Raw genomic sequence first — 26,410 nt, 5'->3', positions numbered from 1 at the left:
AGGTCGACTTCGGACACGGGCCACTTAAGCGACCCGTTCCGTACTGTCAGGATAACCGAGCGGTGTTATCGTCGGCCTCGACGGTTCGATTAATTATCGGGCGTATTCAGCCCACTACCAACCCTTTACGTGAAGCAAGATGAGGATTCAATGAAAGAAATGACGAAGCAAAGCGGGAAACAGTTCAACACAAAGCACATTTATTCGCGCTGAACGGAAAGCACACATATTCAATTCCACCAAAAGCACATAGAAAAGGAAAAGAAACACAATGCAATTTTACACAAAAAGCAAATGCGACAATGCAGATCTAATACCGATTACGCGAGCACACGGCAACACTTATACAATTTTACTTCACAGACGGCGCCGACAACACATATCCAAAACCAAGAAAAGAATACCCTCAAGGATGAGGCGGGCCTGAGGCCGAGACCGGGTCGGGCCTACCCGTCTGGTGATGAGACGCGGAGCGGCGATGGTGCCTCAACTCCGCGGGCCTCGCGGACAGTGTCTGGTAGGGGGTGGGAAAGGGGCCCCCTTGGTCGCACTATCTCAGCGCGGGGGGAAACAGGAGGGGGTTGCTGATGCTCGGGGGAAAGGAGGATTTCTACTCTGCCTCGAGTCCCACGACGAGCGTCTCCACCTCGGCCAGGTCGCGCCGTCGGCCTCCCTGGTGTGCAGCTCCCGGCACGACGCGAGCACCCCCTCGTCTGCCCTCGCTGCCTCTCCACAGCTCCGTCCCCTTCGCTCCGACTCCAACGCACACGACGACAACGAACTCCTTCTTGCTTCTTCTTCCCAACTCCACCGGCTGCGAAGTCTTAACTCTCTATCATACTTAACTGACGAACGCGGTCGCTTATATAAGCCCCGTGGCTTCGCTCTCTCATCTTTGACCCCCTGCCTTCGACCTTTCACCTCGCTCCCCATTGGCCCGAGAAAAAGTGGGCGTGAATGCATTTTGATCCATAAATTTGCATATAGCGACTGCCCTCCAACGCCCTGGAGGCGGGGCCAAATCGCCCCTCGCTCACCGATTGGACGGAACAAAAGTGGGCGTGTGTCGTTTTTGATCCGTTTTTGGAGCTGAAAATCCGTGGTTTTGTACACGCTGTTCGGCGCGCGCCCTGCACGAGTCCAACACCGGTACCCACAAGCGGCGCAAGAACGGTGGCGATGCGACGGTTGCGAGGTGTGACGTGAAGCGGCGCCGCGGTGGGTGGTTGATGTTGTGTTTGGTGGTGGTAACAATGGCGGTTGGTCCAAAATAAAGATAGTAAAAGAAAAACGGCTATCCTGAAGAGTCGCAGCATGCATGAATGACATGTATTCCCACTAGACAACGGGTTTGGGCCTAACTACACATATACTTACCGAGATATCTCACCTAAGGGACCTGAATGGTGGTTTGCGAATTTGGTAACCACAACAATACTAATGGGTGGAGGGAGAAAGAGTGGAGAAGAGAGAGAGAGGGGTTGGGAAGAGGGAGAGAGGGGTGGGGAAGAGGGAGATAGGGGTGGGGAAGAGAAAGCAGGGAGAGTGATGAGGTGGAGGGCAAATAAGAGAGGGAGGAGGGGTGGGGGAAGGGAACACAGTGTGAGGTGAGAGGCAAAGGTAGATGTGTGATGGAGCATTAATTATGATTCATACTGTTTCATCAAAATGATTCTGCAGAGAATCCAGTGAAGACAGAAACAAAATAATGTCTGAAATCCATTTTCTCCCAGTCATACTACAAACACGGTTCGGAGACAAACTCTTGCCCGGACAAGTCTGGAAACCAACTCCTGTCCAGACATAAATGCCGTCCGGACGTGTCGGGAGCCAAGCTGTCTGGAAACAAACACCACCCGGCCATGTCCAGAGACAAACACCGCTTGGCCACGTCCTGAGACAAACACTGCCCAGACGTATCCAGAGACAAACACAGCCCAGACATGTCCGGAGAAAAACCTTCCGTCCAAACATAACCACCGTCCGGATATGTCCAGAGACAGAGACAGAGAGAGATAGAGAGGGATATTTTGTCAGTAGAGAGAATATGTTCTGCTTTATAAACAACACGCATACACACAAGTGTTTGCAGATATCGGCAATTTTTGGGGAATCAGCAGGTTGGAGTCAGTGTGATTACCGACTACAGTACTGACTGTATACAACCCAGAAACCTTAAGTAGCTTTAACTGGACAACAACGTTGCATTTATATAGAAGTTTCAGGGATATGATCATAAACATTATTCTTTATAAACAGCTGCGTGTAATGGGTGGAAAAAAATTTGGCTCGGTTATTTAGAAAACACGTTGATACAGTAAATGGTTCAGAAATGGGGTGTTATTTCACAACTCGCTCAGAGTGACAGAGCACGAACCACTCGCTCAGGGTGGCGGAGCATGAACCACTCGCTCAGGGTGAGGGAGCATGAACCACTCGCTCAGGGTGAGGGAGCATGGATCACTCGCTCAGGGTGAGGGAGCATGGATCACTCGCTCAGGGTGAGGGAGCATGGATCACTCGCTCAGGGTGAGGGAGCACGGATCACTCGCTCAGGGTGGCGGAGCACGAACCACTTGCTCAGGGTGGCGAAGCATAAACCACTCGCTCAGGGTGAGGGAGCACGAACCACTCGCTCTGAATGACATGTTGCAGCAAAGCATCCGCATTGAGTGAATGATTCTGACTCGGCAAGTGATTTAAGCACTCATGCAAGCGCTCCAATTAAATGGTTGATGAGGAAGGGTTGGCCGGAGTGAGAAAGGAGATTTACTTATTTACCAAACCAATGACAAGACATGTTGCTGTGTAGGAGTGGCTGCGTAGGCAGCATACCATATAAGATACCCTTAACTTTAAAGCCGGTCTTCACTGTGCACGCAACAGTTGATGAAATAAAATTACTTTATCCACAAAAGAGTTGCTGCTTAATGCAGAACAACGCTGGAGACATTGCAAAGATCAATCGCCTGTGAAATAAGCATTGCAGAAAATCCGCTATTTTGCCTGCTTGTCTGTGTACGTGTCACGTGGTACATCAGTACAGGATCCACACAAACGTTAAAACATTTTTTTTAAACGTCCATTTTTTTTTTAACCAGATTTGCTTTGGTTCCCTTTAGAGCACCTCAGAAAACCTCTGAAAAGATAGACACAGATCTGGCAGACGTGATGGATGGGCAGTCCCTTCGGGTGATGGGGCACGAGGTCTAGCAGTGAATGCATTAAATCACACAGCTCAATGAAGCTGGTTAATTTTGGCACGTTCCTAAATGTTTTGATTACTCAATATAATTCTCCAAACAGTAGAAAAGGATAAGTTTAGTGGTTTGGAAATTTCACATTTTCTTGTGTATCAATGGAGAAGAAGGGAAGATAACCTTGCTTGCTTAAACTAAATAGGTATATCTGCTTAGTTATAAGACTTGTTATTTCTTTAAATTAACAGATTTCGACACTTAATTTAGTCCGGACGATATCTGATCCTCCAAAGTGAAATAATATTTTGATGATATACTTTAATTAGTCCATGAGAGTAGATCATGGATAATCATCTCATATAATACATGAAATCTCTCCAAGCTCCTAATTTGAAAATTATAGTACTAACAAAAGCGATGATGCAGCGATTTGTCGCTATGATGAACATGCATTCGATCATATGAGCGATGAAAATGGGGGGAAAAACAAACATTCATCGTTAAGAAAGCTTTGCTGTCCCAAGTTAAAGCATGGTTGAGCAGGCCAAAAAACATGGTGGCTTCAGACCCCAGTGAGGTTACCAAGGAAATGCCTTCAGACCCCAGAGAGCGAGGTGGCCGAGAATCGCCTGATGAAGGATATAATTAAACACGGCCGTTAATTATCTTCAAAAGGGGTGTTTTAATTAACCTCAACACCCAATTTTCAGTCATGCACTTCCTTGGAGTTTTCTTAGTATGCATGTAGTTTCAGGCTGCTGGCTTTATGGTTTTGGAGTTACTAGTACGTGGCAATACGTGCGTGCCCGTACGTGCAAAAATAAAAAAACTTTCAAACCACGTGCCAGAAACAACAATCACACAGGCCGTTCCTTCGCTCTCGCGTGCCCGTACGTGCGTGGCCATACGTGCATGCCCCTTCGTGCGTGGCCGTACGTGACAACCCCCCCTCCCCACCCCCAAAAAAACTTTCAAACAACCACACAGGCCGTTCCTTCACTCTCGTAAACGACGACTGGATCGGGGCATTGTGTTTATCTATAAATGCTCATAAGAAATCGAGAAATTATTAGAATACATTAAGTCATTACTATCCGGAAGTGGTGCGTGCCCGTACGGAATGTTCACATGCATTCCACGAATTATCGCTTGTATTGAAGTAACAATTGCTGTGATACTTACACACACAGAGTAAATTAAAATCAAGTTTACCTCCCTGTCTTTGCTTGCCATGACATTCGCTGCCATTGACCATTGCCACTCCTACGCCACGGTAACTAAATGGCACCCTTTCCCCCATCGTAACCAGCACCGCCCATGATCTCATCGTTGGCCGGCCTCGCACCAGCCTACGCAGCCACGTGTCTTGCCATTGGTTTGGTAAATAAATGGCCGCAGCAACGTGTCTTGTCATTGGCTTGGTAAATAAATGGCTATAACTTGGGAAACACTTGTCCGATTAATATCAAACCTTGAAAAGGCACATACTCAGGTCCCCAGCAACATACCTGGCAAGTTTCAATTAGATCAGACCAGTGGTTGTCGAGAAACAGCGGACATACACACACACACACACACACACACACACACACACACACACACACACACACACTGATTTATTCATATAGATAGATAACAACCTTCTGTCCCCTGTCGTATGTTGGTTTCACCCTTAAAGCAACAATAAAGGCATATCAGTGTCTATTTATTTCCCACCATGACACCCTCGGATTTACCGGTGCACTCGCTGCATGCATTGAGGTTGACGTGTCACAATGTGTATAAAATGCTCCAATAACCAGCATCGATATTCTTCCTGACTTCCCCACCTGTCAACTCAACAATCAGTCAACTTCCTCACCTGAATGTCATCCAACAGTACTCCATCTCTTCTGGATCTGATTTTGACCAATTTCCTGAAAATATCTGATGTTCTTCCTCCGTTCCAATCGGTTCATCTGACTACATGCTTGTCAAAGTAAACGTCTCTCTGGCTGTTATTAGAGAACCACCTCAGCACCGTCGAGTCTGGCGTTTCACTCAGGCCGACTGTCAGGAACCATCAAACTTCAAGTCTGGTTTCCCATCTCTACTTCCTCTGACATCAACTCGTCCTGGGAATTCTTTCAAAGAAACTTGCTCTCCCTCTCATGCACAGATTTATCCCATCTCATCTTCAGTTGTCCTATCCTTCCTCTCGCCCATGGTACACTGAAGCTTGTGGTGAGACAGTTGTCCTGAAACAACTTGCCTTCGCCTCATGGAAGGCTGATCCAAATGAAGGCAATCTCAGTTCCTTCCACAAAGCTTGTAATAAGTGTGTAAGTGTGTGTCTACCCTCAGGAGAGCCAGAAAACAACATCTTTCTAATCTCAATTCTGAACTCTCAAAGCTGTCTCCATCCCCCAATCCTGGTGGCATCTAGTTTAGTCTGTTTCTGGTGAATGTTCCCCCTCCATCCCCTCCTTTACCTCAAATGGCCACACAGCTGACACTGCACATGAAAAGGCTGAATGCCTAAACTCCATGTTTGCTTCTCAATCTTGTGTCCCAAACCCATCACTTTCTGTACCCACCTTACCCAGTTGCACCCAGCTGTCCCTGGACTCTGTGTCCTTTTCTCCTGACAAGGTGGAGAACTTGCTGTTAAACCTCGACTCAGATTCTAGAGCCGGTCCAGATGGCATCAGCCCACGTGTCCTAAAAACCTGCTCCTCTGCTCTTGCTCACCGTCTCTACAGATGGGCCGTGTAAAGTTAAAATCACAAACACAGCGTGATAAACGGTTCCTTATCTGAGTTTCACTCCAGATGGTCTGGACGAGGGAGAAAGCAAATGTGATTCCTTGGTCAGGCCATCTGTGGGCCAATGTCATGTAGATAAGTTTTACAAGGTTTTCACTACTCTGGAGGAATGTGCACACTGCGTACAAACCTTCTTACCAGCTTTTCCCAGTATATATTTGTTAAATTCTTTCTAATACACTTACTCAGGCTAATTTGTATTTTACCTCATAAGTTCAATTAAAATTTATTGAACCACAGTAGACACACCTCCAATCAAATTTTATAAATCGCCCTTTTCCCCAGTCGACTATCTGAAGAGAATACACTTTGTTGCTAGAGAGAGACAGACAGACAGACACACGCACGCCGCTCAAATTTGGAAGTCCATACCATGACAAAATGTGGGTTTACAGGGACAAGATCTCCACGCAGCCCTTGTTTTGCTCTGTCGACCATTTACACTTGCAAGCAGTTGGCTTATGCTTGAGATGAGAAATGGCTGCAGCACAACTGTACGAATGTCACGGTCTGCAGCAGAAACCAGATCAGTTTGCGTCTCGGATGCCATACAGTGACCCACGCAGCAATGACATTTTCCCAAACTGCCAATGTCTGCAACTGTCCGTCTCCGAGCATCTGCTCACAATGGACAGCACAAACTCCATGCCAAATGTCATGCAGCAAATCTGGAGACCAACCAAATCTCTCCTTTTTATCAAAATCGATGTGATGTCAAACAGCTTATGGGCGAGTCTTCTAATTATATATATATATATATATATATATATATATATATATATATATATATATATATATATATATATATATATATATATATATATCTCTCTCTCTCTCTCTCTCTCTCTCTCTCTCTCTCTCTCTCTCTCTCTCTCTCTCTCTCTCTCTCTCTCTCTCTCTCTCTCTCTCTCTCTCTCTCTCTCTCTCTCTCTCTCTCTCTCTCTCTCTCTCTCTCTCTCTCTCTCTCTCTCTCTCTCTCTCTCTCTCTCTCTCTCTCTCTCTCTCTCCACATCATGTTTCAGTACTATCAGTCCATTGTAAGCTCTTTTTGATGAATAATCTGTCAATTCTTTTCTTCCCTTTTGTATTCAGACCAAAGGAATCCTTACTGTAATTCACGGAACAGTGTTTGTTTGTCGTGCTACTCCTCCGACAGTTCTGGTCTGATTACATCCAGACTTGCTACATAGGATCAGCATGACCACAATTAATGAATAGGGGTGTTTTTATCTTTGCAGGTGGTCTTGAGGGGGAGACGCAAGTTCTCTATGTGAATGTGTATCGTGTAGCACCACCTCCTGGTGAAGGAGGGTACTACAAGTCTCCATCATTTACAGTACAGTACAGTATTCCTGTCCCCACATTCTCAAGTATTGTGAGGTGTTTTGAATTATAAGCAGTAGGTATGTTTTTGCTTCACGCATGTAACTCAGGTTATTATTTTTTGCATACACAGAGCTGCCAGTTGCCTATAAACCGCCAAAATAAAGGTATGCATCTGAAGAACATGTTGCATTCTTGGAACAAAATAGCCCTTAGCGTGGGTACTCTGCAAGTGCTACTTCACTTGTGTCGTTCACATCTAAGAAGACAAGACGCTAGGCTGTGGAATGCATGCTTCATCTGCAATTTCACATTTGCAATACTTTCCTCAGTCAATGCTCTCTGGGATTTAAGGGAGATAAAGCTAATAATACTGTTGCAGATTTGAAAGGACCCCAGGGAGTTACATTCAATGCATAAAAGAACCCTGGAATTTATATATTCCCATCGTGATTTGGTTTAGTTAAGTTACCCATCCCTTGGTATGACGGATCGGGAAATGTGTTGTGATTGTAGTTAGAACATTCCCCATGGTTCTCTTCCTTAATTCTAAACACCCATACTCAAACCCACATTTTCTGATGTCTGTACTCGAAGTTCCATTTCCAAACCACCTCACCTCACCAGAGTTTCGACCAAATAATCACTATTCTAACTGTCATAACCTCTGCCATTCCAGCATCCCAATCATCACGGCACCAAGCGAGGGGCTCCCCAAAGCGCCGAGCGAGGCGCTCCAGGCGGAATCCAAAGGCATCGAGCGAGGTGCTTCCCCAAGTGGGACGTGCGCTGACCAGGTAGCAGGAGAACTGACCCTCAAATGTCTTCACGCACACGCACACGCACACGCACACACACACACACACAGTTGTGGAGCATCAACTTGATTCCAAACTTCTTTTCAAAGCTTGCACAACACAATACTGCATTACAGTGCCCCTCCCACCTGTATTGCTCACTCACCTGTATCTACACCTCGTTCGGACCCACGTAGGCCAACCAGCTTGCATACGGATGAGAAAGGGGTCGCCCAAATGCCCCCACTTCTTCTTCCTCATTGTCTCCTTTCCTATCTGATTTCCCACATATATGACTTACCTGTCTTGTTCGTGATAAGGTTGAGTGCATACGGGGTTCTTTTGAGTGCTTGGGGCTGAGACTGATTATTGTGGGACACTGTGATCTCGTGTAAATATGTGCCTTTCAACAGGGACTTGTTATTTCCAGGAGAGCCATCATGAACTTCCCATGAGGCATTTTGAGAGGCACCAGGTGTTTGACTTCTTCAAAACAGGTTGATCGAATTTTTATCTCTCTCTCTCTCTCTCTCTCTCTGTCTCTGTCTCTGTCTCTGTCTCTGTCTCTGTCTCTGTCTCTGTCTCTGTCTCTGTCTCTGTCTCTGTCTCTGTCTCTGTCTCTGTCTCTGTCTCTGTCTCTGTCTCTCTCTCTCTCTCTCTCTCTCTCTTCCCCCCCCCCCCCAGAGTAATTTGACTGCGCGCAGTCGACGGGTATGCCTCTGCTCTCCCTCACAACCACTTGAGTATTGACATATTTGACCCTTGACCTTTAACATATCTGGCCCAAAATCTAATCAGTTAATTGCCCTGTCTAACTTTATCTTTGTACCAAGTTTGATGAAATTCTGTCCAATATTTCTTGAGTTAGGGTGTAAACAGTAAAATTTCAGAGTTTGACCTTTGACCTTTATCACATCTGGGCCAAAATCTAATCACTTAATTGCCCTGTCTTACTTTACCTTTTTACCAAGTTTGATGAAATTCTACAATTTGCTTATTGAGTTATCGCATAAACGAAAATCCGGACGGACAGACGGACGGACAACCCGGAAACAAAATGCCTCCGGCACCTTTAGTGCGGAGGCATAAAAAACACATGAAAGAGCAGAAAAAAGAGAATTGTGCGATGAGGCAACACAGCATGCTAATTGACTTTATATTGAATGAAATTCTGAACTTCAATCTCAATGAAAGCATGATGTACGAATCATAATGCTACACCTTGCAACTCAACAATAGTTCGCTTGACCTAGTTGGGACATTCTGGTGATAATAAGCTGAATGAACATCATGGGAATGGCGACAAGCCAACCTAAAGTTTTTATTTAAATTAAGGAAATAAAATGAAAGCAACATGCTCGTTTACATCATTGCATTTTGTATATTTAATATACATTTTTACGAGAAGCCTCAGAGACTATATATCAGCTATATTGGCAGAAATACATTTTTACTCCCATTGTTAACGACAAAACTGTCACCTCATTCTTCCATAATCTATACAACAAGAGAGCCGTTTGTATCACCGTTTTTCTCAGAGATGGCTGAATGGATCTTTGTCAAACTTTCAGGGGTTCGTCAGTGAGTGCCAGGGAGTGTTTTAGACCAAAATAAAAAAAAAGAGAAGAAATATTTGAAAATGAATAAATAATAAAAGTCGCTTTTTGGGGGGATTAAAAAAACAAATTAAGTCCCTCAAAAGTGCCGAAGCCTTTTTGATTAATGACAGTTATATCCAAGTGCACATAAGCATAAATAAAAAAATTAAACAATTTCCAGACATTTAAATATAAATAAACCTCTTCCAGAAGCGGTCGGAGTTAGCAGTGCATCTTCTTCTTGCTGAACGGCACCATATTGAGAGATCGAGGGCAAACTTAACCCAGAAACATCGACACATTCACGAGCATCCATTTGAGGAATAACATCTAATTCCACTTCCAAGGTAACACTTTTATAATGCCTCTCAGCCAATAATCTACAGAGTGTTTACAAAGTCCTGCTACCCCCTCCGCAGAACGTGATAAATTAATATAATGAACATACAAGAGGTATAAATGTAAAGTACATGCCTGGTGTTGGTTTAATGGTTTGGGTAATGGGCTTGGGATCCTAGGATCCGGAGTTCAAATCCCCCTTGACTGTTGAATTAATACCAGGTGGGGTTGATTCTGCCTATCATCCTTCTGAGGTCGGCAAAATGAGTGCCAGCATGCTGGTATCCTGTGTCGGAGTGGCAACCCATCCAGGATTGTGTCCAATATTGTGTCAAGGAGACTGCTTAGGCAGCACCAACGCTCAGCACAGAGTATGGTCCCAATGGATGGATGGATGGAAATGTAAAGTATGAATACACAAAACTTTCATTGCCATAAAATCCAAAATATTAACATGAACATATATGTATACTAAATGTACCAGGGTAGATGATGATTTGAGGGGGGTGGGGGGGGGAGGTAACGGCACTTCAGTACATCTCTCTCTGTGTGCGAAGTTGATTTTGCGATCTCTTGGTTTTGTGTCTCTTGGTCACTTGACTGTTGCAATGCCATGGGGTTTCCACGAATCTCACGGGATTGCGAGTTGGACAGGTGACCATGACAGGCCATTTTAAAATCGCTATATAGTGCCTAAATCTTTGTAGCTACGTGACAGGGAATAGTAAATGATCCCCGACCCAATTCCTTAGTGGGTCAAGGGAAGTGTTTTAGCCCCCCCACAAAAAAAAATTGACCGAGTAACGCCAGGTACCTCTGCTCGTGTCATATAAAGGAGAAACTGAATCGCATGAATTCAGGAATGAAATGTGAAATATTGAGAGGTAAAAATAAATATAATATTGTACATCGTGTTACAATTACAAAAGGTGATGATTATGCCATTCGTTTTTCGGAATCCCAGGAAGCCGATTCGGTTTGTGGATTACTTCAAGCTCAAAAAGATGGAAATGTTTTGAAATCCGAGAGTGTTGAAACAGTAACTTACTGAATTCTTAATTCACCACGTTCAGATATTTTTTTGAGTTAATTGTTAAATGTGAACATTACACTGGGCTGCATTTGAAATATTTTTTTCAGAGGTCTAGGTTTTCTTAACGGTTGTTATATGTTTTTTGCATGCTGAATTCAGAAATGTATCTAATTTCGCTCAATCAGCTCAAGTTTTTGACCTGATCGAGTCAAAAGTTTTGATTGAGTTTTTGACCTGATTTTAAGGAAAAAAAGAATCAAAATTTTTGTTTTTTTAATTAGCATTTTTTAAATTCAAAATCAGACGAACATTGACAGAAAATGTACATTCTATACATATAATGATGCACAAGTACACTTAATGTGGAAGAAAGTGCCTTCTCAATGACTTTCATTTCAATTTCAGAAAAATATAGATAAATCGTTGTTTCTCGCAACACCCAACTTCAGTCGCTCCAGCAGTCGCTGTTTTCCTTCGTCTTTTTAATGTTGAATTTCACATTAATGGTACTTGTGTGTCATTTTATATATAGTTTGCACATTTTCTGTCAATGCAAGTCTGATTTTGAATTTTAAAAAAACAAAAATTGATTATTTTTTTCCTTAAAATTGAGATAGCATAAAAACTTGACCTGATTGAGCGAAATGAGATACATTTCTAAATTCAGCATGCAAAAAACATATAAGGACCGTTGAGAAAACCTAGACCTCTGAAATGATGCAGACCAGTGTTATCTATACTCGTGTACATCTTCTGTATGTCTTAACATGCATAAAAAATATATCAGTAATAAAAATAATGCTGACATTTAACTTTGTAAATGTTCCAGGAAAATTGTTCACTCAAACAGAATTATACGAGCGAGTTGTAATTAATTCAGCACTGTTCAGATGACATGGGTAATCGAGGTAAACAAAAATATCAACAAACCTGTGGCTTTACACGAAACGTGTTTTCCTGTATTTTGAGTATTCATATTATGTTTTGTTTTTCACTGAATGAAAAAAGGTTTGGTTAGACCAGGCAGCATTGCTTGGCCTGACTCATCTCAACCTGGAATTACTTTCATCAGGGAGGGTGGTAGAAACAGGTATAGTAGTTTTCTTCTTGGTTCAACTGATTTATCTCCACTTAAAATAATTCTAAGCGATGTGGAAAGCAAAAAAATGCACTACTATTAAACTTGAGGCTATTACCACCTCCTTTTTTCCCCTTTCTTTGCCATATGTAGTGCAGAAACCATGCTAGTTTGCAATCTACTTCATTGTAATCTCGCATGGGAAGCTGGCTGAACATCATAGGAATGACAAAACAAGCCAACCTGAAGTTTTTTTTTTTAATTGAAATCAAGGAAATAAAATAAACAAGTGAAATCCTTCAATACAGCACGTGTGGTGAAGCAAATGAGTACACTAATGTTAAAATATGCAATTTATGCTTTTTCAGTTGAACAAGTGAGAGTACAATATGTCACCATTCATGATAATACTGTCCAAATCGTGTTGTTGCCATAATTGGAAAGGCTTGATTTTCGACAACATTATACTGGTTACAGAATTAGGAACACATTGCTTTCCAGAAGAATTTGGAAATAATTCAAGATGTCCCTGATTGAAAGAACCACGTATCACTTTGCCACCAATATCTGCCATAATTGTAAGTAAATTTCAACGACTAATGCATGACGAAACACTTGTTTATGGCTAATATTAAAGAGAATGATGGCATAAGAAGAACTTAGCTTTCAGCATTCGGCGTTCGGCGCAAAATGCCATGGTGGGCGGAAATGACGTCTTTCGTTCGTTCATACATGAGAGGGGAGCGTTTCTTGGTTTTTTTCCATCAAGCAATAAATTCAATGGTTTTCACATATATAACACATTAGTTTCACAAATTTCCATTGAAAACATATATAACACATTAGTTTCACAAATTCCCATTGAAAAAAGGCAGTATTGTGTGAATCTAATGTGTAGTTCATGCGGAAACCAGCAAATTATTATTATTTTATTATTATCTCTTCGGATGTTTCCGTCAGTTGTGGGTATTTCCGTCAATTGTTTCCGTCAGTTGTCAGCCCATGAATACTCGGGTATTTCCGTCAATTGTTGCCATTTCCGTCTAGGTTACGCACTGCCATCTACCGGACAGTCGTCATTGGCTGTCACTTGAGGCGCGTGGGGTGGGGGGGAGGGGGTTGGACACACCGGAGACACGGTAGACACCGGGGACATTTCAAACTCAGTGCAATTGTATACCAGCGCACGCGCTGTAATAAAAACACAAAGGCAATTCTCCAAATCTAGCCTGTGTCATATCACCACCTCAGCATTAAATACTTGCACGATTCCCGCAACAAACTCCACAACCCAAATTAAAAACTCATCGGCTGACAGTAATTCATTGAATTGTAATCAAAAAGGTTCGCTTCTGTATCCTCGTTGAAGGATGTGGTTGTACTTCATACGATTTTCCTCAATAATGAAGGATACCATCTGGAATCATCTTGTCTTTTCATTTTCTTGTTGTTCGTGCCAAGCGCAGTTGGACTTTCTGTGCTTTGTGTGAACATTTATGTATCTATTCCTCGATATTCTCGTCCGTATGAACTTCACTCCACCACATGCTCTGCACTCTCCCTTTCCTTTCACTTAAGTATGCTTGTCAATCTATAATGCTATTACTGACACTCAAGCTTCACAGATTAAGCCTGGTGTTGGCTTAAACATCCCGCCTGCGTTAAAAAACAAACGCCCGGTCCCGTGTCCATGTCCAAAATCTCAGAAAAATATTTTGGAGTCTTTGTGTGTTTCCAATTCGCTGAAATGTTTTACCACACACACATCACAGCTAAGTAGCATTTGTCATGCAGGTCTTGGTGTCTTGTTGCGTTTGTCTCTTCATCGGTAACATGAGGAGAACCACTGCATTCGTGCTCTTCATTCCCGGATATCGGATTACGCTTCTCCATTTGCACCTGCAAAGCAGCTTTAATAGAGAATATGAGATAGCATGTGGTGCAGGTGAAGTTCCTGCTGAGCTTCCCCTCCTCTTCCTGTAAATAACATTCACACAGGTAAGCAAACGAGTAAACAAACAAGCATACAGTAATTTTCAGCATATATTTGCAAATGGAAACATCCCAAGCATATCAGTAAGTAATGTTAATGTTCATGCTCTTTCATGTGATCTCTTCTCCAGTCCAGTTGATTATGTTGTACTTTGTTATTTCTTCATTTTAACAAAACTTACATTCAAGTGCAAGTGTAAAATTTTCCTCATCAAAAATACCACTAAGGATTTAGTTAGGATAACAATTAGTCAGACTATGTCTCGATATAAAAACACATTAATTGCCCATAATAAACATGACTTGAAAGAGAAAATTTAACTGCAAATAAAATATGAATACGTGTCTAAACGAAGAGCTTACCACAAATTCCTGCAATCCTCTTGACTTACCATTTTCCAGATCCCTTCCGTCCTCTTTCGGAGTAATTGAGTACTTGCCATCGACATTGATTCGGATACCAGCAGATCCTTCCATTTCAGCATAATTTCCACGCTGCGACACACTTGGCTGTTTCAAGCCTTGCCGTGCACAGCACAACTCCATAAAAAGACAAAGTTCGATGTACATGGTGAGAGTGAACTTTTGGGTGGCCAAAGAACAGAGTTTAACCCTCATCGGAGCAGGCTCAGCACGGGCACAGAGTGCTCCAAATATTTCGATCCCCAGCCACTTAATCACAGCTCGAAGTGCTTCTGCTGTCAAGTTCTGGCTGCCAAGCCAGGCTAAAGTGGGAATGATCCTGCTGACGTCACGACAGGAATGGTCTCTTGTCAACTCCATGGTCTGCAAGGAGGAATACATGAGATGGTGGTGTTGTTGTTGGGGATTAAGGCCCTTGCATACATTGGGTGACTTAAGGTCTAGCTCTACTGGAGTTGTGAAATAGCACAGAATTGATGTAACTTTCCATGACGTATCATAACCATACACTCAAGGATATAATACCGTTGAATTCTACTCACTTCCCTTTTCCAGTATGCAGGATGCTTTGAAAACTAGATCAGGAGAAATCCCCAATGTGGTAAATATATTCATGAAGAGATTACTTGATTTACTGCAGTAAAGAAAATACTTTGTCGACCATTGGAAATTTTTTCCCTTTGACTTTCCTGTTGAGAACTCATCAGCGCTGGTGACTTTCCTGTTGAGCGCTGGTGTTCAAGGAGATGGTGGCTAATCCTATCAAGAATTATCCAAGCAAAGACCTTGCCCGGCACTGAGAGCAGCATCACCCCTTGGTGGTTGTTTGCAGTCTTAGCGATCACCCTTCCATTTTCAGAGAGGGATAAGTCCCCTCTTCCAGTCAGTTGGGACGATGCCTGAGCTCCAATCCGAGCACAGAACTGCATGCAACGACATGAGTACAGCAGTTCCAACAGCTTTGAGAAGTTCAGCATAGATGCCACAAATCCCAGGAGCTTTACCCCATTTCAAGCGGTTCACCACAGCCTGTATTTCCACAAACAAAGGTGGATCACAGTTGATTGGAGGGTCAGCAATAGGGATAGTAACACCCCTGACATCCAACTCAAAGGTTGTTGGATGAGCCTGGTTGGATGTTGGCTCAAAGTAACTGGCCCAGCAGGTCTTCACTTCGGACTCCTCTGTCAAGAACCCACCACCCACCGCTCTAACTGCAATACCACCGAGGGATGGGCTTGGAGGAACGCAATGCACAAATTCCGCTCAAAGCAGGATGACAATCACTTGACCACAGGTGATGCTCTACCAATTCACCTTTACCGTGCACATAGGTCTCCTTGTCTGCCCTCAGCACACGTACAGTTTTCCGCCTCAACTCCCTGAACAGCTCCACTTTGTCATTAAGCCTGGCCCTGCGACTCTGTCTCCCAAGGGACACTGCATACCATTGACCAAAGCTCTTCACCTGACAATGAGTTCCAAGACATCCATCAGCAACATCAAGGATGGTAGTCTTGAAGGCACTCCACAACTCAGGATTCCACCAAAATACCCAGACCCCCCCAAATCCCCACTCAGCCAGTTCAAACTCCTCAGCTACCCTCACATCCTTGAGCTTGCTAAAGGCCCAGTCACACCTTGACGTTTTAGCCAGCAATGGCAACGTATTAAAATGTATGTAAAACGCTGGCTTACGTTGAACTTTTGATGTTTTTTTTTTAAAGATTCGGACGTATTCATAACGACTTGGTCTTATGCATAACGTATTAGTAACGGACACAGAACGTTTCGTTGTGTTATAGATAACTTATACCAACGAATGCTGAATCTGTTGTCGGCCTACACAACCGATGCCCAACGATAGTCTAACTTAGGCATAGCGCGATGCACGCATCGCCGACGATGACGTGGCGTAGGTTATGAAAAGGCTGCCGCACAACGATTCAAATCATAACCGCCGCAGAAGTGGAAGTGTCAACATCGCAGTCACACCTTGGCGATCTTGCCAGCATATGCCGACCTCTGAAAAATGCGTCTAAAACGCTGGCGCACGTCGAATACGGTTTGGGTAAGTTTGGTATGTGTGAATAGAACGCTAAAGTATGCTATCATACGTCGTAGTAAATGGAGTACGTCTTGTAATTTTAAACATGTTGAAAATTTTACGACGTACTTGCCGTATGACACACGCTCCGCATGCGATGGGAATAAGTTGGACGCACGTTACGCGATCGGTGACACACATCGACACACGTTACTTGTAAGGTGCTCATAAGTCGAAACACGTCATGGTAATGGTTAGCGTCAGTGTTCCAGACTCCCGTTTTTTTTTTCTTCGGTATGACGGTGTTCAGTGTACAGTGCGGTTATGATTTAAATCGTTGAGTGGCAGCCCATTAATTATATTATATTATAACCGCACTAGAAATCGAAGTGTCAAAATCACCATCATACCGAAGGAAGGAAGAAATAAAAAAACCAGGAAGTCTGGCACACTGACGCTAACCATTACCTTGATGTGTTTCGACTTATGAGCACCTTACAAGTAACGTGTGTCGATGTGTGTCACCGATCGCGTAACGTGCCTACAACTTATGGCCAGCGTTATGCGGAACGTGTGAGTCATACGCTGGCATAAGTATTAAAATTTCAAGCATGGAAAATTTGAGGACAACCGAAAAGTACAACGTTTAAAGCCAGCGTACAACGACGTATGGCAGTGTTTTTCAGCGTGCTCTCAATGTTATCAAAACTTACCCATAACGTATTCAACGTGTACCAGCGTTTTAGACAAATTTTCCAAAAATCGGCATAAGCTGGCTAAAACGTCAAGGTGTGACTGGGCCTTAACATCCACCCGAGGCTGGGATGTTACCATTCTCCCGGATTTAAGCTGCAACTTTAAAGTTGCTACAACATGCCTGTGGTCTGTATCGAGGAAGTGAGCACTCTGGCAGACCCTGCAGTTCTGAATTATCCTCCAGTGACCATCAATGAGCACATGGTCAATCTCCTTTTCCACACCACGAGCTTTGGAATACCAAGTCCAGCGATGAGTGTGTGGGAACTGAAACCATGAACCATCCACCCTAAGTCCATGGCTTCTTGTAGAGTCAAGGAATTTGATGCTATTCTGGTTCACAGTTCCAGACCGATGGGGATCAACACATGTCTCATAACCATCCCTATCAGTGCCAGTCGATGCATTGAAATCCCCCAAGACTGGAAGAGTATCTCGCCTGGGGCACTGATCAACCACAGACTTGCGTGTGGCATAGAATGTGTCCTTCACGGTGAGGTCACTCGCCTCAGTCGGAGCATATACAGAAAACTGGGAAACGACACCCAAGGAGTGACGAATCCTCAGTCTCATAATACGCTCGTTGACCGGTGTTCCCTCAATTATCATGGTAGTCAGCTTATTGGACACAGCCACAGCAACTCCTTGACAATGATAACCTTCAGTGACTCATAGTAGGTGTACATACCCACCATAAGATCACCACTATCCGATCTTCGAACCTCAGAGAGTGCTGCAATACTGATGTTCAAACGCTGGAGCTCAGATGATAGAACAGACATGTGATCATCCTCTTTTAAGGAAAAGACATTCCAAGCACCCACCCAGAGGGACCACCTCAGGTTAACCCGAAGATACCACCGTCTAGTGGATGACACCTCAGCACCACACCGACACATGCCACCGCAATCCGACCCAGGAAAGTTAGCCCGTGCTTTTCCTCCTATCATCAAGGAATGGGGGTCCCGAAGGCTTTGCCGCAATCCTGTCATCCGATGAGCTGCCCTGCGAAGGGCAGCTGTACAGGAGGTACTCCCACGGAGTGGGTTTTCAGATTTTTTTTTTGCGGAATGAAGAGTTTTACGGTGGCCGGAATGCAAATCCTGCCACCAACCTCCTCGAAAAAGGTAACCCAACTGCAGGAGGTCTGCAGACACAGTGGGCCACCAGATGTGGATGACCGTTGGCTCACAAGGAACTCCTCCACACTTTGACAGGTTTTGTTTTTAATCCTGCTGGGTGTCCATATCCATACACCCTCCTCACAAGGAAACCTGGTGGGGGAGACGCTTTAGTCACCGACAACCTGACCATGAAACAAGTTAGTACAGGTTTACATGGTACCTGCAGCAATTCACAGATCTCATCTGGCCTCACCAGACAATAGGAGGAGCCATGTCCATGCATAATGCTGCTTTGCACCCAAGAAGAGAGAAAGTGTGAAATTGGCTATCTGGGATGAAAGAGCATCTGCTAGCTTATGAGTCAGTAACTTTAACCACTGGGCCACTGTGACGTTTTCGCAATAAACATTGGGCTTTTAAAAAAATCCCCATATCTTTGAAAAAAAATGGAGATATTGTAATCGGCTTTGTCTATCTGCTTGTCTGTTCTTCCGTCCATCACGCTATCTCCTCCTAAACGGTTGTGCAGAAATTCATCAAATTTGGTCGTTATGATCACCACATGGTAAGAAGGTGTGAGAGCAGTATCATTTGGCCCCTCCCCATGGGGCCCTGGGTCAGGGTCAAATGTCAAGTACCAAAAAAATGCAATTCCAGGCACATTATAAAATGAAACTTTGTGTATGCAATCAACATTGGGGGACACAAAATATGCAACGATCTTCTGGATTTGCCCCCGATTCATGCCCCAAGGGAGGGGGACTTAGAGTCACAAGGGTCAAAACAGAAGATTTTTGAACTCATAAATTGATGTTGGGTCATTTGTGGTGGAACATTTTGCCATGTTTCAAACTATGCTTTAGGTGGGAAGTGTGGGGATTTGCGATGGCATGCCATCGACCGCTCTAGTTATCATTATAAGGAGCCTGTCAGGAGGAATCCTGGCGAAATTCCAAATTTCTGTCTGAACTACTGCTGGGAAAACGATGGCAAACCACCCAATATATCCAGACAAATCTCATCCCATTCCCCGTCCCATCCCCATCCCTCTCCCTTCCACAGTTCACCTAATGTGTCTGTTCCCCACTGTTTTGTGCCTTCCACTCCCGCCCCTCTTGTCTCATGCCTCCTTGCTGTGAGTTTTGTGTTAGCTCTCATACGAGCCTCGACCAAGGTATACAAAAAAAAAAATATATCCCTTGCCGAGAAACTGCTTCAACAGTACCGACGCTCTGGAACAGAGTATGGTGCATCAGAATTAAAAACCCTTTCTATCCCCTTCCTTACCTTATCTTTGAATCCCTATCCCTGAGAGAGAAGACATTTGTTTGGCTTTTGCAGTGGTGCTATGGTAAACACACAGTCCAAATACTGCTTCCTCTTCCTTCTGTTTGTTATGACGTGTTCTTGGCTAATTTGGTCCTCACTATGCAGGAGTGCCCCAAGTTTCCAAACAACAACAAAAAATAAGAACCAATAACATGTAAATACATTTCATGATGCTGGTATCATTAATCATGAATCAGTGTGGCATAATAAGATGTGATATATAATGTTTTCACCACTTTCTGTCTGTGTGCAGGATATCTCAAAAAGTTGTGGACGGATTCGGCCAAAATTTGGTGGATAGGTTGGGTGTGTGGCAAGGACGAATGGATTCGATTTTGGTGAAGAACCGAATCCGGATCTGGATACGAGAATTATTTAATTTTTAAAGTGACTTCGCCTTTGAGAGATAGTGCCAAAAAGTACATATAGCATGATATATCCAAAATGTATTGGGCCCGATATGTTCGCGTGGATTAGGCATTTCGTGGCGGAGGTATGCGCTCTCCCGAGTGTCCTTCTAGTTGCAAATGTATTCATTACAAATAAATCACTTTTGAAATGAGACCTATTTACTGGAGAAAAATAATCCTTGTACAGCAGTGTCATGTAAAATTAGTTGCAATATTCATGGCTTTCCACTCCGGCTCCGACATGACACGACTCCTTCTCTGACCGGGTTTCTTGGCAGTTCTTTTGTTTTTTAGGGTCAGAAAAAGAAACCAACCTTTCACCCGGAGGAATTCCATTGAGGAAAGCTTTGCCTTTGGTCTCTTTGGACGTATTTCCAGTTCATCTATGGCACCCAAAATTTGCTTGCCCAAAGTACATGCTGTCGTTATGTCCATGTATCGGAGCTTAATGTCTTAAAAAAAAAATACATAAATCAAGTCTGGTAATTTCACAAGGTCAGTTTGAGCCCGATTTTAAAATCTGATCCAACTCGCATGCATCTTTCACATCATTAATTGTGAGACATGTTGGATAAATGTTGTGAAAACATATCCCACGTATTCAACAATTTTGCAAACCCGTGGAAATAATCAGAAAAAAAAAAACATGGCGTTGAAATTTCATATTCAGACATCAGCTCCTTCACACATTTGTCAAACTCGAACTCAGGTGCCTCCTCTCCCCCTCATTCACCTAGCGTGTTCATTCACACCGACTTTATTCTGCAAATATTGCATCAAATTTGCTCATAAATGTCTCGCACACAATGCATGGACCTGATTCCAGGAAACGTACTTATCGCTTTGATCAGCACCTTCTCCTCGTCAGATCCCAACATCAATTTGTCCCTCCCCCCCCCCCACCCAATTCGATCCCTCAAGTTTACATTGTGTTTTAAAAAAACAAAAAAAATCCAGTAACATTCAAAGGATCACTTACAGTGCGGATATGTTCGGCCTCACATAATGGGATAGACACCAGAGCATACTTGCAACATTCGTATTTTGAAAAACCATGACCATAACATAATAAGACCCCGAATGAAATGCCTTGTCCATTCTTGCCTTGTTTATGCAGGGGTTCTTTATGTCCACAAACAGTTCAGATGGGTACAGCATAACAGATGGGGGACTTCTCTTTGCCCGAAAAATTTGTGCAATTTCTTCGTTACGAATGCTGTTCAGCAGCGAAATCACACCATCTTCAGTGTTTTTTCTGTGTTGCATCGGTTGATCACCCCAAGTCACGTTGTTTCGAACTAGTTTCATGTCTCTCGGAACATTGTTGGGATCATTCCAAACGAAGTTGGGATACACTGTCCTGGAGGGTTCGCCCTTTGCTAACTTGTTTTTCACTTCATCAATAGTCTTCGGTTGAGTCCATATGTATTCATTTCCTGATTTCTTTGAGTTGCCATGAGGAGAGCCATCTTTCGGAAACTTCCCCACATATTCAACCACCGCTAGTTTGGGTTGTTGCGGATATCGGCTGCTGGTTAACGGCAGCTTTTCAATCCAAGTACACCGTTTCTTGTATTCAGGCTTTATTTTCAGTACCTGGTAATAGCGCTGCAAAATTAGAATGGAGTCCTGACTTGGTTGAGGTTGAACAGGAATCAATTTCTGATTGACTGGCTTGTGAAAGAGTCCGTTTTTCAGTTCTAGGTACTCCATTCTGTTACCCTCAACACGGTAATAATACTTCTTCATACATGTGCCCGATGAACGCCAAACTCCGCAATCATCGTCGAAGCAACTCCTCTTCCCCGCCAACCTCCGGTCAAAATTTGAGGTGTCATCTGTGACAAAGTACACATCTTCCTTCAACCCACGTGGTATACCTGTCTGTGTGGACTGCGAAGATAACAAAACGTCCATCAATTCATTAATCGTCATAAACTTCCCATTGATAGGCGAGGCTCCTGGTAATAAGGTTTTGGTGGTACTGTGACGTGTGGTCTCACTTCCATCCGTTGACACCTGCACAAATATCTGAAAAATAAGAGACAAAAATTAAACTTTTAAAAAAGTTTATATTTCGACTCAACCACAATAGAACATATGCATGGCTTTTTTTCGAAAAGTAATTTCTTTGTTTTCTGCGGAACACTCATGGATAGCAAGTTCACATGGCTGCTCATGTCCAATAGTGTCATATTAATTGGCTGCTTGGCATATGGCTGCTCAGAGACATCAGTAAACATGTCAAAATTATTGCCTGGATCCTGGTTTTTTGTGGCCGATGATAAGGACGAATCGAGCATTTTCTTTGAGGCCGTCAATGAACTGTCATAAAGCTGAAAATAGGGATGGAATTTGTGACTCTTGTGGATATATTCATTCTGTACTCCAATATTATTTAACTTTACTTTAATCATTCGCTGTTTTGTTAATAATAATAATGTTACAAAAACATAAACAAACATCTTAAGTGTTTTCAATAATATGTAGGGAGGGAGGGGTAAGATGAACGCAGGTCCAAGTTGAACCACCCCGGTATTACCCGTATTAGGCCATGTCTGTCACGATTTTGATATGAACTTTGACCTGCAGTTGGTGATGATATCACTTACTGTGCAAAGCTTGTTGCCAAAGAGTCACATGGTGATTAGAAATTTTATAATTATGGATATCTTCAGTTCAAAATTAAATCTCAAGTGAGAAATATATTGTAATGTTCTCCAAAAGCCTGTAAGCACACAGTGGTGGCAGCCATGTGCACATCATGGGAATGGTGGCAGTTACGAATATGGCAGCCATGTGCACACAACAGCTTGGTCCTATAGATCAGTTATATCGGTAAGTACGTGTTTCTAGTTAGGGTCCCGTCCCTTGTCTAATGGGAATTAAATGTTCGTGCGCTGCGGAGTTATTTTGATAGTCACGGTTTTCTTTTACATCACTTACAACAACGACAACAACACCCATCTTCACTTTCACACAACAACTCTCTGCTTTCGGCATTGTCCATACTCTTTGCTCGCCAGCGAGTGTGTGTGTGGGCGGAGTCTAACATGGGCATGGCGTCCCTCTTTGGCCAATCGGCAAGGAGCGGGCGTCTCACCCGCCCCGTCCCCCACTCAAGACCATCGCCATTACGCACGTGGCCAGAAGTGAGGAGGTAGGCAGAGCTACAAACGCCGCTGATCGGGACTCCACCCAGAAGGGTGGGAGTTGTCCCGCCTACCATGGGCCTGTCCAATGGAAGACGGCCAGGGAATCGCGCGATGGGTCTGACCAATCAGGAGGCGAGTGGCCAGGAGAAGAAGCCCCTCCCTCCTGAAGAGGGAGAAGTGGTTGTCGGGGTGAGCGTGGAGAGTTTGCGTCCCGGGTGTCTCAAAGCGCTTCTGTCTGGTCTGCGCGGACTGCATCCCACGCATTGGAGGTGTCTCGTCTGGCGCGTTTGCAGCGAGCGGGTCGACCGTTTCATCGGGGGAGATCACCTTGTCTCGCCTCCTCTGGGTTCGGCTCCCCTGGTCTGTGCTTTTGGCGACCAGAGCTCCGGGAATGGGTGGACGACCAGCCGCGCATTCGCGGCCAGGTAGCCAGCTGTTCTGACTCCCAGCCAAACTATCCTCCTCGGCTGGAGAGCCGAATAAAGACCTCGAGGTCCATCTCCTTCTGAACTTAAGAAACCATGAACCAAAAGCAATCATTGAAAATGAGGACGTAATGCTCACACACGACCTGATGATGTCATCAAGCGTGAACATAGAAAACAAAGCACTACGATCACATGTCCTTTGGTACAATAAAAGGCATTGCTTACTGAGGTGTCAGTACCCAGCGATTTTGGCCTAAATAACGCAGAAAGCAAGAAAATGGCCAAATAAAGTCAAAAGATCCTCAAAGCTGAATAGAATCAAAATTGTACAAGTGAAAATTGGAGCAACGGGAATGAAAAAGATGAACTTTACGGATATCTTAAGAACCATCCCTGGGGACGCTACTTCAAACAAACTACAATTGCAAGCTGTCTGGGGCTCAGTGACGATTCTGAAAAAAGCCCTTGAAACAAAACTTTGAGAACGACAAAGAACTTCATAGCTTGGTCCATGACTCGTGATCCCTTACCAAAACAGAAGTGGATACCTCGAGCCCTGGGAGGACTCTGTTCCACCTTTTCAAACCCACATATAAAGAAAACAACCAGACACACCGATTACAACACCTCTCCTTTCTTTTCGGGACTGGGCAAAGCCAAAAAGGCAAAACATCAAGATATAAATCGGCATCATCAACATGCAGGGGTTCTGGTCGACATTACGATGACGAATTGTGCCAATGAGAACCGAATCGACATCCTCTATATATCTATTACCGAATCAACATCCTCCGAATCAAGAATATCTATTATACAGGATATCAACACCGTCATAAAAACCATTCTGAAAGCCTTGCAAAGCTCTTCAGTTGTTGGATTATATGTCCATCCTTCCTCACTAATGGAACGACAACAACAATTTCTCCCATTGCTTTTGGCATTTCTATGAATTTGATGATTATTTTTTCAGTAGCTTCTACCATAACAAGTCAATGACAATTTTTTGATTAATTTGAGTCTTCCTTTGATGACATTCTTAATAGTTAAGGCTCTCTGAAGATGCTTTACCTGTTTACATTCAGAAGCAACAACCAACCGTTGCTTTTCCTTCGAAAATGTATTCTGGGAAAGACTCTTGCTTGTCTGATACGTAGCGTGGCTGGTGTCTGACATGCATGTGTGAACAGGACACTTCAATGCACCTGTCCCACATTGTTCAGCATGCACTGAAAATGTAATAAAAGGAGTAAGTTTTCATGTGTCACGTATCTTTTCCTTGCACAATGCATATGGAATAAGGCCACTAAGAATTATGCATTGCAGTTGAATCACTTGGCACAGTTTTAAAACAAACCAGAGTCTGTTGTATTCCTGGGAAAATATTGCTATGTGGGAGGGGGAGGGGGGATCCATAGTTAGAATGTAGTGAGATTATAGTATGACCCATGTGTTTCACATAACGTATGTTTACTCTTATCAAGATGGAAAATGTCAGAGTGAGTCGTCTTGTTAAATGTGATGCTGAGGAGGCAGCATATGTAATTCATAGAATGTGTAGCTTGGGATAACATTGTGTGTGTAAAAACCTCCAGTTAGCAGGTGGGGCCAGGTGAGGACCTCCGGCCACAAAAAGGTGCAATGGAAGTGCTTCAATGGACTGGTTATGAACTGTTTGGCTGTCGTGAGCAAGCCATGGCAGCGAGGTGGGAAGTGGAGCAGCTACAAGTCGACAACACCAGACAGTGATGAGCAAGCCTTTGGGCTGCGGGAACATTCTGGATGGGGAAAGAGCGTCACCCCCATCCCGAGCAGGGACCAATGAGGACCAGCCGTGGGCGATCCCAGAGTGGTTAAAAAAAAACTGGTGTGTGTACGCCCCTCACTCTTGCTCATGCTCTCGCCCTCTTCATCTCACTGGCTCTCTTCTTCTCCTGCTCTCTTCGTCTCTGCAGTGGACCAAGGAGGAGGAGAGTACCTTCATGCCGTGTGTCCCAAATCCAGAATGTGACTCGAGCGGCAACGCCTTCAACTCGCTGATTGTGCTCCTGTCCTACTGACCGCCATTGTGCCATTGGAAAGGCCTCGCCTGCTTCACCTTTGTTTGTAAGAGTGTGGTGTATGGCACCATACCTGGGTTAGGATTGTTTATAAGTTTGTATATTCCTCTCTTCATCTTCGTGTCTGTTGTGTCACTTGGTTTGTTCCGTTCCCCACATCCCATCTACCTATTGTTTTTTTTCTTTCCATCTAATGTCCTGTTCCACAAGGGTAAGATGTTTTCCCATCTTTCGTAAGCACAAAATGCCATGCAAGCACAAAATAGCAATTATTGCTCATGGAGCACGTACCTTTAGTTTCTCCACATGCTGTTTCTACTCCTTGCATTTCAACTGCTTCATTACAGGACATATTTGATACATCGGTAGCTAAAGAAGAAGAAAAAACGAATTCATGAAATTTCACTCAAAGTTTGAAAAAAGCAAACGTCCAAAAATAATTTTAAGAGCAGTGTTGTATTTTTATTTTTATTTTTCAGTTGGTTGCATGCTGGAGCAAATGCAAATTAGACATATG

The 26,410-nt window shown here is 43.7% G+C and overlaps 2 protein-coding genes across 5 annotated transcripts in view; one reads left to right on the top strand and one right to left on the bottom strand.

The window, feature by feature from the left end:
- Window positions 1-1,541: 1,541 nt before the first annotated feature.
- On the top strand, window positions 1,542-20,569 carry LOC147022015 (uncharacterized). Of its 3 annotated transcripts, none has more exons than XR_015061041.1 (4): window positions 1,542-7,340; window positions 8,007-8,124; window positions 8,538-8,621; window positions 20,097-20,569. XR_015061041.1 is itself a non-coding variant. In XM_085892560.1 (4 exons), exons 1-4 carry the CDS (start codon window positions 7,215-7,217, stop codon window positions 20,183-20,185), a joined length of 405 nt encoding a protein of 134 aa, XP_085748686.1. In that variant the 5' UTR covers window positions 1,542-7,214; the 3' UTR covers window positions 20,186-20,569. The 3 variants fall into 3 exon arrangements, 1 of the variants encoding a protein (XP_085748686.1); XM_085892560.1 differs by having other exon boundaries at window positions 1,542-7,345; window positions 8,555-8,621; XR_015061040.1 differs by having other exon boundaries at window positions 1,542-8,124.
- Window positions 12,417-26,410, bottom strand: part of LOC147022014 (uncharacterized) — a 30,486-nt gene continuing 16,492 nt past the window's right edge. Inside the window, exons 4-8 of one of the 2 annotated variants that reach the window (XM_085892551.1) lie at window positions 26,185-26,262; window positions 24,905-25,062; window positions 21,358-22,284; window positions 14,557-14,950; window positions 12,417-14,149 (exon numbers count right to left, since the gene is read on the bottom strand). In XM_085892551.1, coding sequence (XP_085748677.1) covers window positions 14,085-14,149; window positions 14,557-14,950; window positions 21,358-22,284; window positions 24,905-25,062; window positions 26,185-26,262 — 1,622 coding nt within the window. In that variant the 3' untranslated portion in view covers window positions 12,417-14,084. The other variant, XM_085892550.1, reaches the window with a different exon arrangement.

This window comes from Eptatretus burgeri, chromosome 8 (assembly GCF_056783735.1).
Source record: "Eptatretus burgeri isolate ZD-2024b chromosome 8, Ebu_testis_v1, whole genome shotgun sequence".
Classification (NCBI taxonomy): Eukaryota; Metazoa; Chordata; class Myxini; order Myxiniformes; family Myxinidae; genus Eptatretus; species Eptatretus burgeri.
Note: the sequence above shows the minus strand (reverse complement) of the source record. Positions and strands in the feature narration are given on the sequence as shown.

What these genes read in the sequence shown, in the direction of transcription:
- LOC147022015 (XM_085892560.1), top strand. Translation starts at nt 7,215, where the DNA reads ATGAATAGGGGTGTTTTTATCTTTGCAGGTGGTCTTGAGGGGGAGACG. An exon ending in TCTCCATCATTTACAGTACA is followed by an intron (nt 7,346 to 8,006) that starts GTACAGTATTCC and finishes CTGCCATTCCAG; the next exon opens with CATCCCAATCATCACGGCAC. An exon ending in GTGGGACGTGCGCTGACCAG is followed by an intron (nt 8,125 to 8,554) that starts GTAGCAGGAGAA and finishes TGTTATTTCCAG; the next exon opens with GAGAGCCATCATGAACTTCC.